The sequence below is a fragment of the Engystomops pustulosus genome, chromosome 3 (assembly GCF_040894005.1).
Source record: "Engystomops pustulosus chromosome 3, aEngPut4.maternal, whole genome shotgun sequence".
In the NCBI taxonomy this organism is placed as follows: Eukaryota; Metazoa; Chordata; class Amphibia; order Anura; family Leptodactylidae; genus Engystomops; species Engystomops pustulosus.
This window is the reverse complement of record NC_092413.1, coordinates 51,813,819-51,829,458: the sequence shown is the minus strand read 5'-3', so window position 1 is coordinate 51,829,458 and position 15,640 is coordinate 51,813,819. Positions and strand designations below refer to the sequence as shown.

The following is a 15,640-nucleotide window of genomic DNA, read 5'->3' as shown; positions in this document are numbered from 1 at the left end:
TGACTTTTTTGAGATAAAAACACAATTTTTACTCTGCACCATTTACTTTGCATTCAATTTTGACCAGCGTGTCGGGGGTTAAAATGCTCACCACAACCACCGATAAATTCTTTGAGGGGTCTAGTTTCCGTAATGGTATCATTTATTGGGGGTTTCTATTGCACTGGCACCTCACGGGCCCTGCCAACATGACATGGCACTCCAAATCCAAACGTGTGAAAACGGAGCTGGAAAATCAAAATTTCACTCCTTCCGTTCTCATCCCTTCTGTGTGCCCAGCCTGTAAATTATTGGCACATGTGTGGTATTGCCGTACTCGGGACAACCCGCAGAATGATTTTTGGGGTGTTTGTCTGAAGTGGCATGGGTTGGGCACAGTATATGAGGCACTAAAATGACATTTTTGAGATAAAAACGCAATTTTTACTCTGCACCATTTACTTTGCATTCAATTTTGACCAGCGTGTCGGGGGTTAAAATGCTCACCACAACCACCGATAAATTCTTTGAGGGGTCTAGTTTCCGTAATGGTATAATTTATTGGGGGTTTCTATTGCACTGGCACCTCACGGGCCCTGCCAACATGACATGGCACTCCAAATCCAAACGTGTGAAAACGGAGCTGGAAAATCAAAATTTCACTCCTTCCGTTCTCATCCCTTCTGTGTGCCCAGCCTGTAAATTATTGGCACATGTGTGGTATTGCCGTACTCGGGACAACCCGCAGAATGATTTTTGGGGTGTTTGTCTGAAGTGGCATGGGTTGGGCACAGTATATGAGGCACTAAAATGACATTTTTGAGATAAAAACGCAATTTTTACTCTGCACCATTTACTTTGCATTCAATTTTGACCAGCGTGTCGGGGGTTAAAATGCTCACCACAACCACCGATAAATTCTTTGAGGGGTCTAGTTTCCGTAATGGTATCATTTATTGGGGGTTTCTATTGCACTGGCACCTCACGGGCCCTGCCAACATGACATGGCACTCCAAATCCAAACATGTGAAAACGGAGCTGGAAAATCAAAATTTCACTCCTTCCGTTTTCATCCCTTCTGTGTGCCCAGTCTGTAAATTATTGGCACATGTGTGGTATTGCTGTACTCAGGACAACCCGCAGAATGATTTTTGGGGTGTTTGTCTAAAGTGGCACGGGTTGGGCACAGTATATGAGGCACTAAAATGACATTTTTGAGATAAAAACGCAATTTTTACTCTGCACCATTTGCTTTGCATTTAATTTTGACCAGCGTGTCGGGGGTTAAAATGCTCACCACAACCACCGATAAATTCTTTGAGGGGTCTAGTTTCCGTAATGGTATCATTTATTGGGGGTTTCTATTGCACTGGCACCTCACGGGCCCTGCCAACATGACATGGCACTCCAAATCCAAACATGTGAAAACGGAGCTGGAAAATCAAAATTTCATTCCTTCCGTTCTCATCCCTTCTGTGTGCCCAGTCTGTAAATTATTGGCACATGTGTGGTATTGCTGTACTCGGGACAACCTGCAGAATGATTTTTGGGGTGTTTGTCTAAAGTGGCACGGGTTGGGCACAGTATATGAGGCACTAAAATGACATTTTTGAGATAAAAACGCAATTTTTACTCTGCACCATTTGCTTTGCATTTAATTTTGACCAGCGTGTCGGGGGTTAAAATGCTCACCACAACCACCGATAAATTCTTTGAGGGGTCTAGTTTCCGTAATGGTATCATTTATTGGGGGTTTCTATTGCACTGGCACCTCACGGGCCCTGCCAACATGACATGGCACTCCAAATCCAAACATGTGAAAACGGAGCTGGAAAATCAAAATTTCATTCCTTCCGTTCTCATCCCTTCTGTGTGCCCAGTCTGTAAATTATTGGCACATGTGTGGTATTGCTGTACTCGGGACAACCTGCAGAATGATTTTTGGGGTGTTTGTCTAAAGTGGCACGGGTTGGGCACATTATATGAGGCACTAAAATGACATTTTTGAGATAAAAACGCAATTTTTACTCTGCACCATTTGCTTTGCATTTAATTTTGACCAGCGTGTCGGGGGTTAAAATGCTCACCACAACCACCGATAAATTCTTTGAGGGGTCTAGTTTCCGTAATGGTATCATTTATTGGGGGTTTCTATTGCACTGGCACCTCACGGGCCCTGCCAACATGACATGGCACTCCAAATCCAAACATGTGAAAACGGAGCTGGAAAATCAAAATTTCATTCCTTCCGTTCTCATCCCTTCTGTGTGCCCAGTCTGTAAATTATTGGCACATGTGTGGTATTGCTGTACTCGGGACAACCTGCAGAATGATTTTTGGGGTGTTTGTCTAAAGTGGCACGGGTTGGGCACAGTATATGAGGCACTAAAATGACATTTTTGAGATAAAAACGCAATTTTTACTCTGCACCATTTGCTTTGCATTTAATTTTGACCAGCGTGTCGGGGGTTAAAATGCTCACCACAACCACCGATAAATTCTTTGAGGGGTCTAGTTTCCGTAATGGTATCATTTATTGGGGGTTTCTATTGCACTGGCACCTCACGGGCCCTGCCAACATGACATGGCACTCCAAATCCAAACATGTGAAAACGGAGCTGGAAAATCAAAATTTCACTCCTTCCGTTCTCATCCCTTCTGTGCGCCCAGTCTGTAAATTATTGGCACATGTGTGGTATTGCTGTACTCGGGACAACCCGCAGAATGATTTTTGGGGTGTTTGTCTAAAGTGGCATGAGTTGGGCACAGTATATGAGGCACTAAAATGACATTTTTGAGATAAAAACACAATTTTTACTCTGCACCATTTACTTTGCATTCAATTTTGACCAGCGTGTCGGGGGTTAAAATGCTCACCACAACCACCGATAAATTCTTTGAGGGGTCTAGTTTCCGAAATGGTGACATTTTGGGGGGTTTTCTATTGTACTTTTACTTCAGGGGCTCTTCAATTACACTGTGGCACCACAAAATATTTGCAGCCAAATTGGCCTTCCAAATTCCCGGTATCGCTAACTCTGTTCTGGACATCGATGTGCGGGGAAACAGCAGCTGACATCCACATGTCTGGTATTGCCGTACTCGGAAGAAGCAGGGCAAGAAATTAGGAATATATATTTACCTCAAATTCCTTCTGAATGTATCCGTTTTAGGGCTAAATTGGAAAGATTGAAATCAAAAATTGAAATTTCAAAATTTCCACTCCATTTTCATATGCTTCCGGAAAAATAATTAAAGGGTTAACAGACTTCTTAAATGCTGATTTGAATAGGTTGAGATGTTAGGTTCATAAAATGGTGTTACTTGTGGGGGTATATAGTACATAAGCCTTTATAGAGCACTTCCAAACTGAATTGATCACCAAAAAGTTCGCATTTTTCAAATTTCAAGAAAATCTGAGAAGTTGCTACTAAAACTTCAAACCTTCTCACATCCATAAAAATAATGGAAACGTAAAACAAATTATGGATATAAAAAGAAGACCAATGGCAAAAGGTTTCTATCAAAAAAAATTTGTGGTATCACTTTTTGTCTAAAAATTATAACATTTGAAACTTTGAAAATAGTCATTTTTTTCAAATTTTTCCTAAATTTTTGAATTTTTACCCCCCAAAAAAGGAACGGATCACCGAAATGACACTACTAACATAAACTACAATGTCTCACGAGAAAACAATCTCAAAATCACAGAGATATCTTAAAGCGTTGAAAAGTTATTACCACAGGAAGAGACACTGGTCAAATTTCCAAAAAAAGTTGCGAGCCTTAACCTGCAAACAGGCTGCGTCCTTAAGGGGTTAAAGTGTAGACTTCAATTCTGCACACCTACCCCTGTACGAGGTACAGGTACAGAAAACTCCAAACCTGTATACTGTATATTAGATTATAATAAGTACATGGGAGGGGTTGACTTGTCGGACAAGGTGCTTCACCCCATAAGCTCCATGTGGAAATCGAGGTAGCACTGTATAATGCATACATGTTACATCGATGTGCAGGCCAGCAGGGAACTTTCCTGGCATTTCAAGAGGTGGTAATCAAACATTCTCTTTTTGGAGACTAGGAAGGTGGGAGTGCCAGTATTCCTGGAAGGGAGGTCACACGTAATGTATTAGGGCAGCACTTTCCCGGAAAAGTTCCCCAGGCAAGGGAAGGACACAAAAAAGCTGTGTTATTGCTACATATTTTTATCCAGGGCTCCAACAAAACTTCCACAGTTGTAGGGTGATTTAAATTAATCACTAACCATTTATTCCAGGTGCGCAGCCATGTATATAGAAAAACAAATGCTTTGCAAAGGGTGTGAAAACTTGATAAAACACTGAAATGCTATAGGTTAGGCTACATTCACACACATGTATGGGGGACGTATATACGGCCGATATACGTCCCCCATACACTTCTATGGGCTCACGGCCCTGTACGGGAGCGGTACGCTGCCGCACACGTGTGGCACCGTACCGCTCCGCAGCCCGGGAAAAGATAGGACATGTCCTATGTTTTCCCGTGATACGGCGCCATGCACTGTATCTTCCTATGGAGATGGGCGGGGGTCCGCTGCGCTCATCCCCTGCTCCTCTATGGTACGGCGGGCATACATCGTGTGAATGTAGCCTTAGCTTGAATATACTTTGAGCACCTCCCAGAAACACCCCTAAGCTACTTTTCCCAAAATGATGATGAACTATGTATCGTTCCTGCCTGGGCAGGTCATGCGATCGCCACTACGTTTGGCTGTAGTCTGTTGGTTACAGTGCATACAGTATGGCCAGTGTTGTGGTGATGTGCAAGGATGGCAGTTACACATCATTACTACGGTAACAGAGTCTGTTAGATCATCACTGGGAACAGAGCATAAGAGGGAGGAGTTACTGAGAACTAATGGTTTAGAGTGGTGGCCATCTTAGTGATAACTCCACCTACTTTAGAGAGGCCATAAGTTTTGTAAATCATAAAATCAAACTATTTAAGATCTGTTTTGTGGCTAATGACATTGAGTATAGTTGTACTCATTTATTTAGATCATCATGGGTTTGTAAAGTGATATAGAATATGATGGTGCTTTATAAATAAAGATTATTATTATTATTCCACATCATATTACTAGGCTGCTTGAAAGTCAGACAATGTAGATGGAGAGGTCTTATTTAACTCCCTCTTGATGCGCTGGGAAGCGTGTATGGAGAGGGCTCACAAGCAGAGCATTTTCTATACAGGGTGAGCATTTGCTGCATATTGCAGCAAAAACCCACCGGTAACATCCACAGTTGGTGCTGGCAGTAGTTGCCTTTAAATGCCTCCAGCAAAGCTGCTAAAGGTAATTAAATTTTGGCGGTGCATTTTCAAAAAGTGAAATCCGTAATACAAAGCCCACAAGAAAATGGTGCAAATACGTTTTAGCAACAATTGCACCACAATTGGAATTTTTCTTTCCTGCTTCGCAGTACATGGCGTGGAGTATTAAATGCTGTCACTAAAAAGTACCATTTGTTACACAGCAAAAAAGCCCTCATAGAGCTCAGTACATGGGGAAAATATTGGGGATTTTTGAAGGTGAGGAGCAAAAAATGGAAAAAAGGGGCCAGTGGTTAAGGGATTAAGATAGCAATGAGCTTTCCCCTCCCTGAAAGCTCATTTGCAATTAGTTTGCCCTTATGATAGACAATTCAGAGCCATCTAGTGTTTATGCCAATTCTAATTGTACTGAAATAAAGTAGAAAATTCTAGGGTACAGCTGTACTTAGTTTTTTTGCAGGTTGGCCTTTTTGTGGAAAACACATTCACAAACACAAAGTACGAAGTACTAAGACACAAAGCACAGGTTAAGCAGCTATGTTGAATAAACAAGATCATACATCATAAGTAGCCTACAGTGCACAAACCTTTATGGTTAATTTCAGGGGCGTAATTAAGAGAGGCTGGGCCCCATAGCAGATTTCTGCAAGGGGCCCCCTTCCCCATAAAAAAAATATACATATTTAGGCGGCATTCACATAAACGTATGCCCGCCTGGCTATAGCCTGGCAGGCACGTCTGGAGTGCTGGAGAGGTGATCGCGGCTCACCCCTCCCCTCTCCATAGAGAATAGAGCCGCATGGTCGTTGTTAAGGCCATAGATAGATCAGGCTCCATCTCTTTTGCGGACATGGCTCAAAACAGTGAGTACTCGTTGTGCTCACTGTACCGAAGCACTATAGACGTCTGTGAGGGATGTATATCCAGCAGCAAATTTGCAGCCAGATATACGTCCCTCACACGTACTTGTGAATGTACCCTTATACATGTTTATACAACTACACACATTTATACACTCCTATATACGTACATTTATATACACACATATAAATTTCTACACTAGTATATTCACACCTATATACATACAAGTATACACTTGTACACACACACATTTATGCACTCTGTTACACTGTATATACAAACTCATAAAGTATATACACACATACTGAATATAAACATCACATATACTGCATACACATTATATACTATATATATATATTAAACACACAGTATACACTGACCATATATACACATACATGCAGCATAAAAACTCCATGTGCACACATGCTGCATATACATACAGCATATACAAACACATACGGGAAATACACACACAGATTCAGTATATAGATCATTTACATACATACCATATACACACATACATCATATATGTGCATATATTTAAATGCTTATATAAATATGTGCATATATAAATACAGTAGATGCATATATACACTGCATATACTCAAGGAAAATACAAACAGCACACAAAAGTAGAGAGTAGCGGGTGCAAGCTCAATAGGACCAGGCCCTAGGGCCTTCAATATATAATCACGAATACAGGCAGCACTCCAAGACGTCCAGCATTAGGTGAAAAAAATGTTCTTCTTTATTCCATGTTTGAAAAAGGCTCCTAGCGAGCCAAAATGTCGCTGTACTTTGTTGTGCTTTTTAAACATGGAATGAAGAAGAACATTTTTTTCACCTTATGCTGGACGTCTTGGAGTGCTGCCTATTTTCGTGATTATACACAGTATATACAAATCTACACAAGAGGCACCGTTAATATAGACAGTGTCTGGTTTACTGTTCTGTCTATTAATCACTAGCTGCAGACCTTTTTCCCTTCCTTAAAGGGAACCCGTCACCACTATTTTCACAAATACAGGTAGTGGCAGGTTCCTATAGAGCTCTAATAACTATTTGACACCCTGCTTGTAGCTAAAAATTATTCCCCTCAGATCCCCATATATTCAACTTTATAGTTTTATCTGGTAACTAAGCATGGCTACAGCGTGTCCAGGTGGGCGTGGCCTCCTCAGGATGAATCCAGCAGCTACTCCCCATCCCTATCTCTGAATGCTGCTATAATGTCATGTGACCAGGGTGACATCATCGCAGGTCCTATAGCTTTTGTAGCATTAGGAACTGTACACTAAGCATATATGTCATGAAATCACAGCATATTTTATCACATGAAATCACAGCAGGCTGCATGGAGAGGAGTAGAAGTCCATGGAGGCTGCTGTGATTGTGTTATGTGGTCAGATATGTACATGGGGTATAGTTTTCATATTAAGTAGCTCAAGGACCTTTGATGATGTCACCCTGGTCACATGACATTAGGCCACGCCCCCCGTGGACTCGCTCCAAAGCTGCATAGATACCAGGCAAGATTATAACTCTGATTTTATGGGGATCTGAGGGGAACAATTTTTAGCTAAAAGCAGGAGGTCAGATAGTTACTAGAGCTCTATTGGAACCTGCCACTACCTGTATTTGTGAAAATAGTGGTGACGGGTTCCCTTTAACATGGCGCTTACGGACACTGTGACTAGGTCCGCGCTTGCGCCGTTAATTAGCAGCAACATGTTACCTTGTAACCTTTTACTTAGCGGAGATACCCTCTTCCAAGATGGCGTCTGCTGCCACCTTAAGAGTTTATGCGCATGTGTGACATGCGCACTTCTGATCTGCTCCCCACTACAGGTCACAAGCATGCGCAGTAGTACTGCCGAGACGCGACCTGCGGCTATTTTGATTTTTTCTGTAAAGGAGGCTCCACATGGGTGAGTTATCTTCACTGATCTAAGTCACAATTTGCAAATTTGGATACTGTACCATCTTATGATTGTCATTTCACTGTTGCACATACTGATCAATTGATCTTAAAACTATTATATGAAATGTAGCACGATCTTGTATACACATGTAATGTTTACAGGCGGTTGCCTGTTATGCCGCGCGGGGGTGGGGGGAGTGCAGGAGTCGGTGGGTACTTGTTCGCTCATGCAGGCTGTATAGTTAGGAGGAGGGGCATCAGTCCGCTCTCTCAGCGGCCGCCTGTGCCAGCATGCAGCGGGATAGGCTGGCGGTCACCTGGGGTTGGGGGGGTGGGGGGAGATAGGTAGTCACCTTCGGTCTCCTGTGGAGGGGGCGTGTTTAGGAGCGAACACAGAGGTAGGGGCCCGGGGGCATGATCCGGCAGGCACCGACACTGAAGGGACACTGAATAGAGTCTGTGCATCCCCGGGCCCCTTAAACTCACGGGCCCCGTAGCAACCACTACGGCGGTTGTTACGCCACTGGATAATTTAAAACCAAGCTATATAATAAAGCTGTTACATGGGAAGAGGAAATTGTTGACTATAGCATAGAATGGGTAAAATGGTTTTTGGACAACTATCAATGGTAGGCACAATCCTCATATTAATTAGAACATACAATAGAACATACAATATTCTTCAGCTTTAAAATATAATATGGTTATTACTAAAAGAAGACATGATGCTACATTAAAAAATTAGATAATACAAGGATGATCATAAAATTACCTTAAGATTGGGAATCCCACCACAGAATACATGTCATTCAGATGCACAAAAACCTAGTATAATAAGCACAATAAATAACAGATGAACAGAAGAAATATTAACAAAAATCCCACAAATGCACCATTAAAAGTGAGTTCACACATTTAAGGGGTTGTGCAGTAAAAACAAGTGAGCCCCTTTCCACAGGATAGGTTGTAGTGATGGGAACCCCATGGATCACAAGAACACGGGTCAGTCTTATACCAAAAAAATTGAGCAGCAGGTCATACATGCGCACGGCTTTATTCCTGGTCTATGAAACCGACCAACCTAGCCGAGTACAGAACTGGGCCATCCTCTCACCGTCATAGTGATGAATACAGCAGCACAGTGCATGTGCAACTATTCATATGGGGTACAACGGATCTTGTGTTCTATTCAGGTCTCTTTAGCTGTCCCAATAAATGTAGGATGTACTGCATTTATTGTAGGATGTTGCTCGTACCTGTTCTCATGTATGTTATGTGAATAGATAATTTGCCAGCTTGGCAAACTCCTTTAAAACAGTAAAGCGACACTGGAGTGGTGCCTTGCGGATTGCAATACGCACAGTTTTAGAAATGTTTTGCTTCACTGGACAACCCCTTTAATGGTATATAATGGTATACAACCCCTACTTAAGAACACCTGACTTACATACGACCCCTAGTTACGAACAGACCTCTGGATTTTGGTAATTTACTGTACTTTAGACCAAGGCTACAATAAACAGCTTTAACCGTTATCAATGGTGCCTGTAATTAAGATTTATTGTTAATCCTGGTTCTGATGACAACCGAACATTTTTAAAATCCAATTGTCATAGAGATCAAAAATTTTTTGAATGCGGTTACAATAATAAGGTATACGGTTCCGACTTGCATACAAACTCAACTTAAGAACAAACCTACAGAACCTATCTTGTATGTAACCTGGGGACTGCCTGTATTATTTTCTAACTAAAACAGCTCATTTCAAATAAAAAGAAAAACAACTACCTCAAGTAGGGGTTTCCTTAAGTCAGATTTCCAACCAAACCGTTTTGCAAGTGATACTCCGATATTGCGACTTATATCCTAGAAAATAAACTCTGCAGTTAATCAGCTATTTCCAACAGAATTAGATTATCTATAAACTGGCCTTATATACAGTTTTTACAATAATATACATCTGAAACACTGGCTAGTTGAAATTTATTAGGACTTGTACTTTTTGGAGTACAAGTCCTGAACTAATCACAATTACTAGCGAACTGCCAGTAATTGAGATTATTTTTCCCTTTATGCCATCTCCATGCCAAGTGGGTGTGCGATTTTCAGCTTATTTAAGCCTTCTGCCATTCTACTGCACTTTTCCCTTCTAGCTACGAACACCAGATTTATCAAGACAATCCAGATTTATGACTTACAACTTTTAAAAAGTTGCACATTTTGGCACATATCCACTCCAGTCACTTACCAGCGTAGGAATAAGTTTAGAACTAGTTGCCCACTTTTGAGTCACTGGAAACCTCAGCTCTTAAAACACTTGAAAAACATGCCTGCTTAAGGAGAAATATCCCCCAACTAAATCATGCTACAATTCCTGAGACAAAAACAAAAGTTATGTGCTTCGGTTTTGTGACGATGGCTTTTGCTTAAGAAAATGTTAATGCAACTTGAATAGTCACAAGTCGCACAATGAAATTCTAGCCACTAAGGCCCCTTTCATGCAGTCATATACAGCGGCTGTATGCTAGCTATATGAATGGCAGCATACGGCCACCATAGAAGTGCATTGTGCACGGTATGGTACGGTAAGAACACACGTGTGTCACCATACTTTGCTGCCCAGGCTTAGCTTACGTTAATGTTAATGGTCTATGTAACTTTTTATTACATTTTTTGCAACTAAAGAGCAGAAGAACACTGCTGACAGATTTATTAAAAGGCCAAAGAGCATTGGAGACAGTCTAAGGCTCAGTTGACATGTTGTTTTTAAACATACACGTGGGAAGGATTCTATACGTGTCCTTATAACATATGGCACGGACATATTCCCCCCGGAATCCCTGAATGTTGGGGAAGGAGTGAATGGCTGCTGCCGATGTATAGGGTGTTTCCCGAGTGATGACATTATAGTTACATGTATCGGCCTCGTGCTGAGCAGGAAGCATCCTGTTTTTTCAGCAGATGTGTCATATACTGGGCAGAGAGAGGCAACAACTATGTCTCTGCCTGTCAGTATACTGTATGTCAATAGTATACGCTGAGTGCATACCAAAAACATAATTTAAACCCAGCCTCATAATAAATGACCCTCTTAGTCTGCACATGGTATGGAGCAGAAGCTGACACCTGTGTAGGCTGTATGGCGGTCATGCAAAGGTACTGCCAGCCAGCTTCAGAACAAGTGAATAGCAGCTGGAGAGCAACAATGCCCAGGGCAGCACCCACACAGAGTATTGTGCTCCGTACACTACGATAATCAGAGACATGATGGCCTAGCTCAAGGATAAGTCATCAATTTTCAATCTTGGAATACAAGTGAAATATACAAGTCAATAATTTCTCTATACCTTCATTACCTTAAGCTTTTCATGCTACTCATGTTATTAAGACAACTACCTTTTTGTGATCAGCATTTCATTGAGGAATTCTTCTTGAAAAAGGGGAATCCTCTTGAAAAACCAAGGCTTGTGGCACACAAAACGAAAAGGTAGAAATCCGACAGCATATGTCATGCTACCGGATTGAACAAAATGGTAAAGAAAAACATTACCTGTGCAGTCATTGTCTTTGTATAGCCAGCAGAACACCGACAAGAAACTCTAAAGGTGATGGGTTTAGAAACCGGACATGCTGTATCTGCGACTGGAAGCTGCGGAGGTTCCAAGTGGGTAACATTGTCTGGAGTTGTCTGTTCATAACTCTCTATGTGTGCTTTATCCACTACAGTCTCTTCCTTGCACATCTGTGCCTTAGATGTCGTTGAACTAATATCCAATTTTCTTTTCAAAACATATTTTTGTCTATGGGAAATACCTTGCGGAGTTAACTGTTCTTGAAATTGTTTCCATATCTGCAGTGTATCCAGCCACGAGTGTGGTTCGCCAATCAAAGTGAGAAAATCATTGCCTTTAAATATAATAGTTGAAAGATAGGTCACTGTATTTGTTGCAAAGGCCTACTAATCTATTTTCTGAACACTGTTAAGATAATCTGTGTCTACAATCAATGCCACGGAGATAGACTAACAACCAGCAAACATCCCAGTCTTCAGCCACAGGAACCAACTTTGTTATATTGTTCATAAAATAAATCAAAAATATACTAGGTACGTGCTGTAAACACAATATTTACTATACAATCATAGATTTATAAAATGTAAACTACATTTCATCGCTAGTTTAAGTACAGCACATACAGTGCAAATTGCAACTTTTTATATGGAATCAATGGTGTGGTGCCTCTACACTGCCGGGATGCCTTTATGTAGACACTTATAATTGCAAGCCTGTTCAACTTAAAACCGCTGGACGCTGGCTTCCCAAATGAAAAGAAATTGAGAATAAAAAATAGAGCATAGAGATGGAAAAATATGAAAATATGATGGCCAGAAATTGAGTTCCATGTTTAAGCACACCATGCTATCTTTAATGGTAAGGACCAGTTCACATCCATGTTAGGTCTTCAGTCATCTGCATCAGTTATCATGATCCAGAACCAAGTGTGGTCAAACACAAAGAACAGGTCCAAATCTTCTGATTATACCTTACGTCACCCGAGTTTGTCTTGGGTATAATTTACATAAATAACCAAAGACCTGTCACCCCGGAAAACCCACCCACCAAATGTGTCCCCCATAATCCTCCCCCCAGCCCCTTTCTCCCTAGCCATTTTTTTTTTTTTTAATTTATGTGTAGTAAATTAATTTAAACCGATCCGACCTCTTACCAAATAAGAGGTTGGATCCTGTATCTGGTATGCTGGCAGTCGGTGGTATTCATAAGGGGGCCGGTCGACACACCACCAGCACGCCCCTGCCAGCGGTCACATTGTAGGAGAAGCCGGCACCGATTGCATCGCTGCCGGCTCTCCACGGTGCGGCCGCGCCGCACTAACAGTGGCTGGGGCCGCAGTCTGGCAAACTCACATTGCCGGCCGGCGATGCGTTGCTACCGGCTTCTCCCACAAGTCCCCGCTGGCAGAGGCGTGCTGGGTGTGTGTGTCGGACAGCCCCCTTATGAATACCGCCGACTATAGTGATGATGCAGATAAAATAGAACTGCAATACAATTGTCTAGTTAAGACTATACTTCAACTGTATGTTAAAAGGCCAAAAAGTGGCTATAAACATGGATCAATTTTACATAACATTTTGCTTAACCCCTTCCCGCGGCAGCCCTTTTTCGTTTTTGAATTTTCATTTTTCACTCCACACCTTCAAAAATCTATAACATTTTTATTGTTCCATGTAAGAGCTGTGTTATGGCTTATTTTCTGCATAATAAATTACATTTCAAAATGGTGGTATTTAATATTCCATGCTGTGTACTGGGAACGGGAAAACAATTCAAAATGCAGTAAAATTGGTAAAAAAACGCATTTGAGACGTATTCTTGTGGGCTTGGATTTTATACAGATTTCACTGTGTGCCCCAAATGACATGTCTACTTTATTCTTTAGGTCGGTACGATTACAGGAATACCAAATTTGTATAGGTTTTATAATGTTTTCATACATCTACAAAAATTAAAACCTCCTGTACAAAAAAATAACTTTTTCATACTTTGGTCTACGGAGCTTTGGGAGGTGTCGTTTTTTGCGGCTTTGGATGACGTTTACAATGTTATCATTTTTAGGACTGTAAGAACATTTGATCAATTTTTATAGAATTTATTATTTTTTTAAAAATGGCAAAAAGGTGCCATTTAAGAATTTGAGCGCTAATTTCCGTTACAGGATTAAACACAGTGAAAAAACGTTATTATATTTTGATAGATTGGGCATTTTCGACGCGTCGATACCTAATGTGTATTTGTATTTGTTTAATTGCATATTTTTAAAAACCTTTTTTTGTAAAAACCAGAGCATTACAAGATAAAAGAAGAGCACATAATGCCAGAGGGGTCACACACCAGTATGTCATTGTTCTTGTCTTACAATCTTTGATCCTGGTGGTAGATTTCCTTTGACATCTTGTTTCAAAAATTCTTTCTAAAGCTCCTGCAGACGTCTTTTGAAAGGAAGGGGGACGCGGAGCTCTCCACACATAGCCTGCTGTCCAAGACTTAATGGGAATTATACACATTGTACACACAGCAGAAAATAAACAATGGGAACTCAACCCAGTTCTTTTTATATTTATGTTTCAGTTCTTTACTACCTGCATTCCATCATTTTTTATTTGTCCCTTTGTAGAGGTGTATGAGGGCTTGTTATCTTGGGGGGCGGATTGTACTTTTTATTTGCACATTTTAATATTACAATTAGAGATGAGCGAACATACTCGTCCGAGCTTGATGCTCGATCGAGCATTAGTGTACTCGTAACTGCTCGTTGCTCGGACGAGTATTTCGCCCGCTCGAGAAAATGGCAGCTCCCGGCGTTTTGCTTTTTGGCGGCCAGAAACGGAGCCAATCACAAGCCAGGAGACTCTGCACTCCACCCAGCATGACGTGGTACCCTTACACGTAGATAGCAGTGGTTGGCTGGCCAGATCAGGTGACCCTGGGATAGACTAGCCGCTGCCCGCGCTGCTCGGATCATTCTCTGTCTGGATGCCGCTAGGGAGAGAGCTGCTGCTGGTCAGGGAAAGCGTTCGGGTGTTCTATTAGCTTACTGTTAGGCAGGAGTGATTCTAAAAGAACCCAACAGCCCTTCTTAGGGCTACAATAACGTTATAATTTTTTTTTTTTTTTATTTGCAGCTAGTACCATATTGTGAGGAATTAGCATGGGGACTTGCTACCGTTGTGTTTAGCTCTTAGTGACACACATATCCACCTCAAACACCAAAGTGGGAAAATTTATTAGGGGTTTGAGTAGAATTAGGCACAGTCTGCCAGTTTCTTTTTATTTTACGTTTATTGTTTTAATAACTCAGTGTCATCTCATCTGGCATAGTAGTGTGCTGTAATACTTGGCTAGAAAATAGCCATAGGAGAATACAAACGGCTTAATTACGCCTACAGTAGCGTTATATATATTTGATTTCTGGTTGATCTGCTGGTGGCTGTAGTTGTTGCAGTGCATCTACTAGTAAATTGTGAGCAATTTGGAGTCAGACTTGCGACCACTGTGTTTTGCGCTTAGTGACGCACATATCCATCGCAAAGACCGAAGTGGGAAAATTTATTAGGGCCCGGGGTTGTATTTCAATTAGGCACAGTCTGCCATTTCCTTTTTTATTTTACGTTTATTTTTTTCATAACTCAGCGTCATCTCATCTGGCATAGCAGTGTGCTTTCATACTTGGCTATAAAATAGCCATAGCAATAGGATAGCATCGTTTGGTTTTAAAAACTAAAAAACACAAAAAAAAAATTCAAGTTATAACTCTCATTTTCAAAATGTTTAACCCGAGGGCTAGGGGTAGAGGACGAGGGCGGGGACGTGGGCGTCCAACTACTGCAGGGGTCAGAGGCCGTGGTCCTGGGCGGGGTGAGACACCACCTGCTTATGAGGGAGCAGGGGAACGCCGCAGAGCTACACTCCCTAGGTTCATGTCTGAAGTTACTGGGACTCGTGGTAGAGCACTGTTGAGGCCAGAACAGTGCGAACAGGTGATGTC

At 41.5% G+C, this 15,640-nt stretch overlaps 1 protein-coding gene across 1 annotated transcript in view; it reads right to left on the bottom strand.

Moving 5' to 3' along the window:
• The window catches only part of THUMPD2 (THUMP domain 2 tRNA and snRNA guanosine methyltransferase), a 46,392-nt gene that overhangs the window by 14,889 nt on the left and 15,863 nt on the right, over positions 1-15,640 (bottom strand). Inside the window, exons 4-6 of the mRNA XM_072140745.1 lie at positions 11,628-11,983; positions 9,866-9,943; positions 8,850-8,902 (exon numbers count right to left, since the gene is read on the bottom strand). Coding sequence (XP_071996846.1) covers positions 8,850-8,902; positions 9,866-9,943; positions 11,628-11,983 — 487 coding nt within the window. The remainder of the gene's footprint in view (positions 1-8,849; positions 8,903-9,865; positions 9,944-11,627; positions 11,984-15,640) is intronic.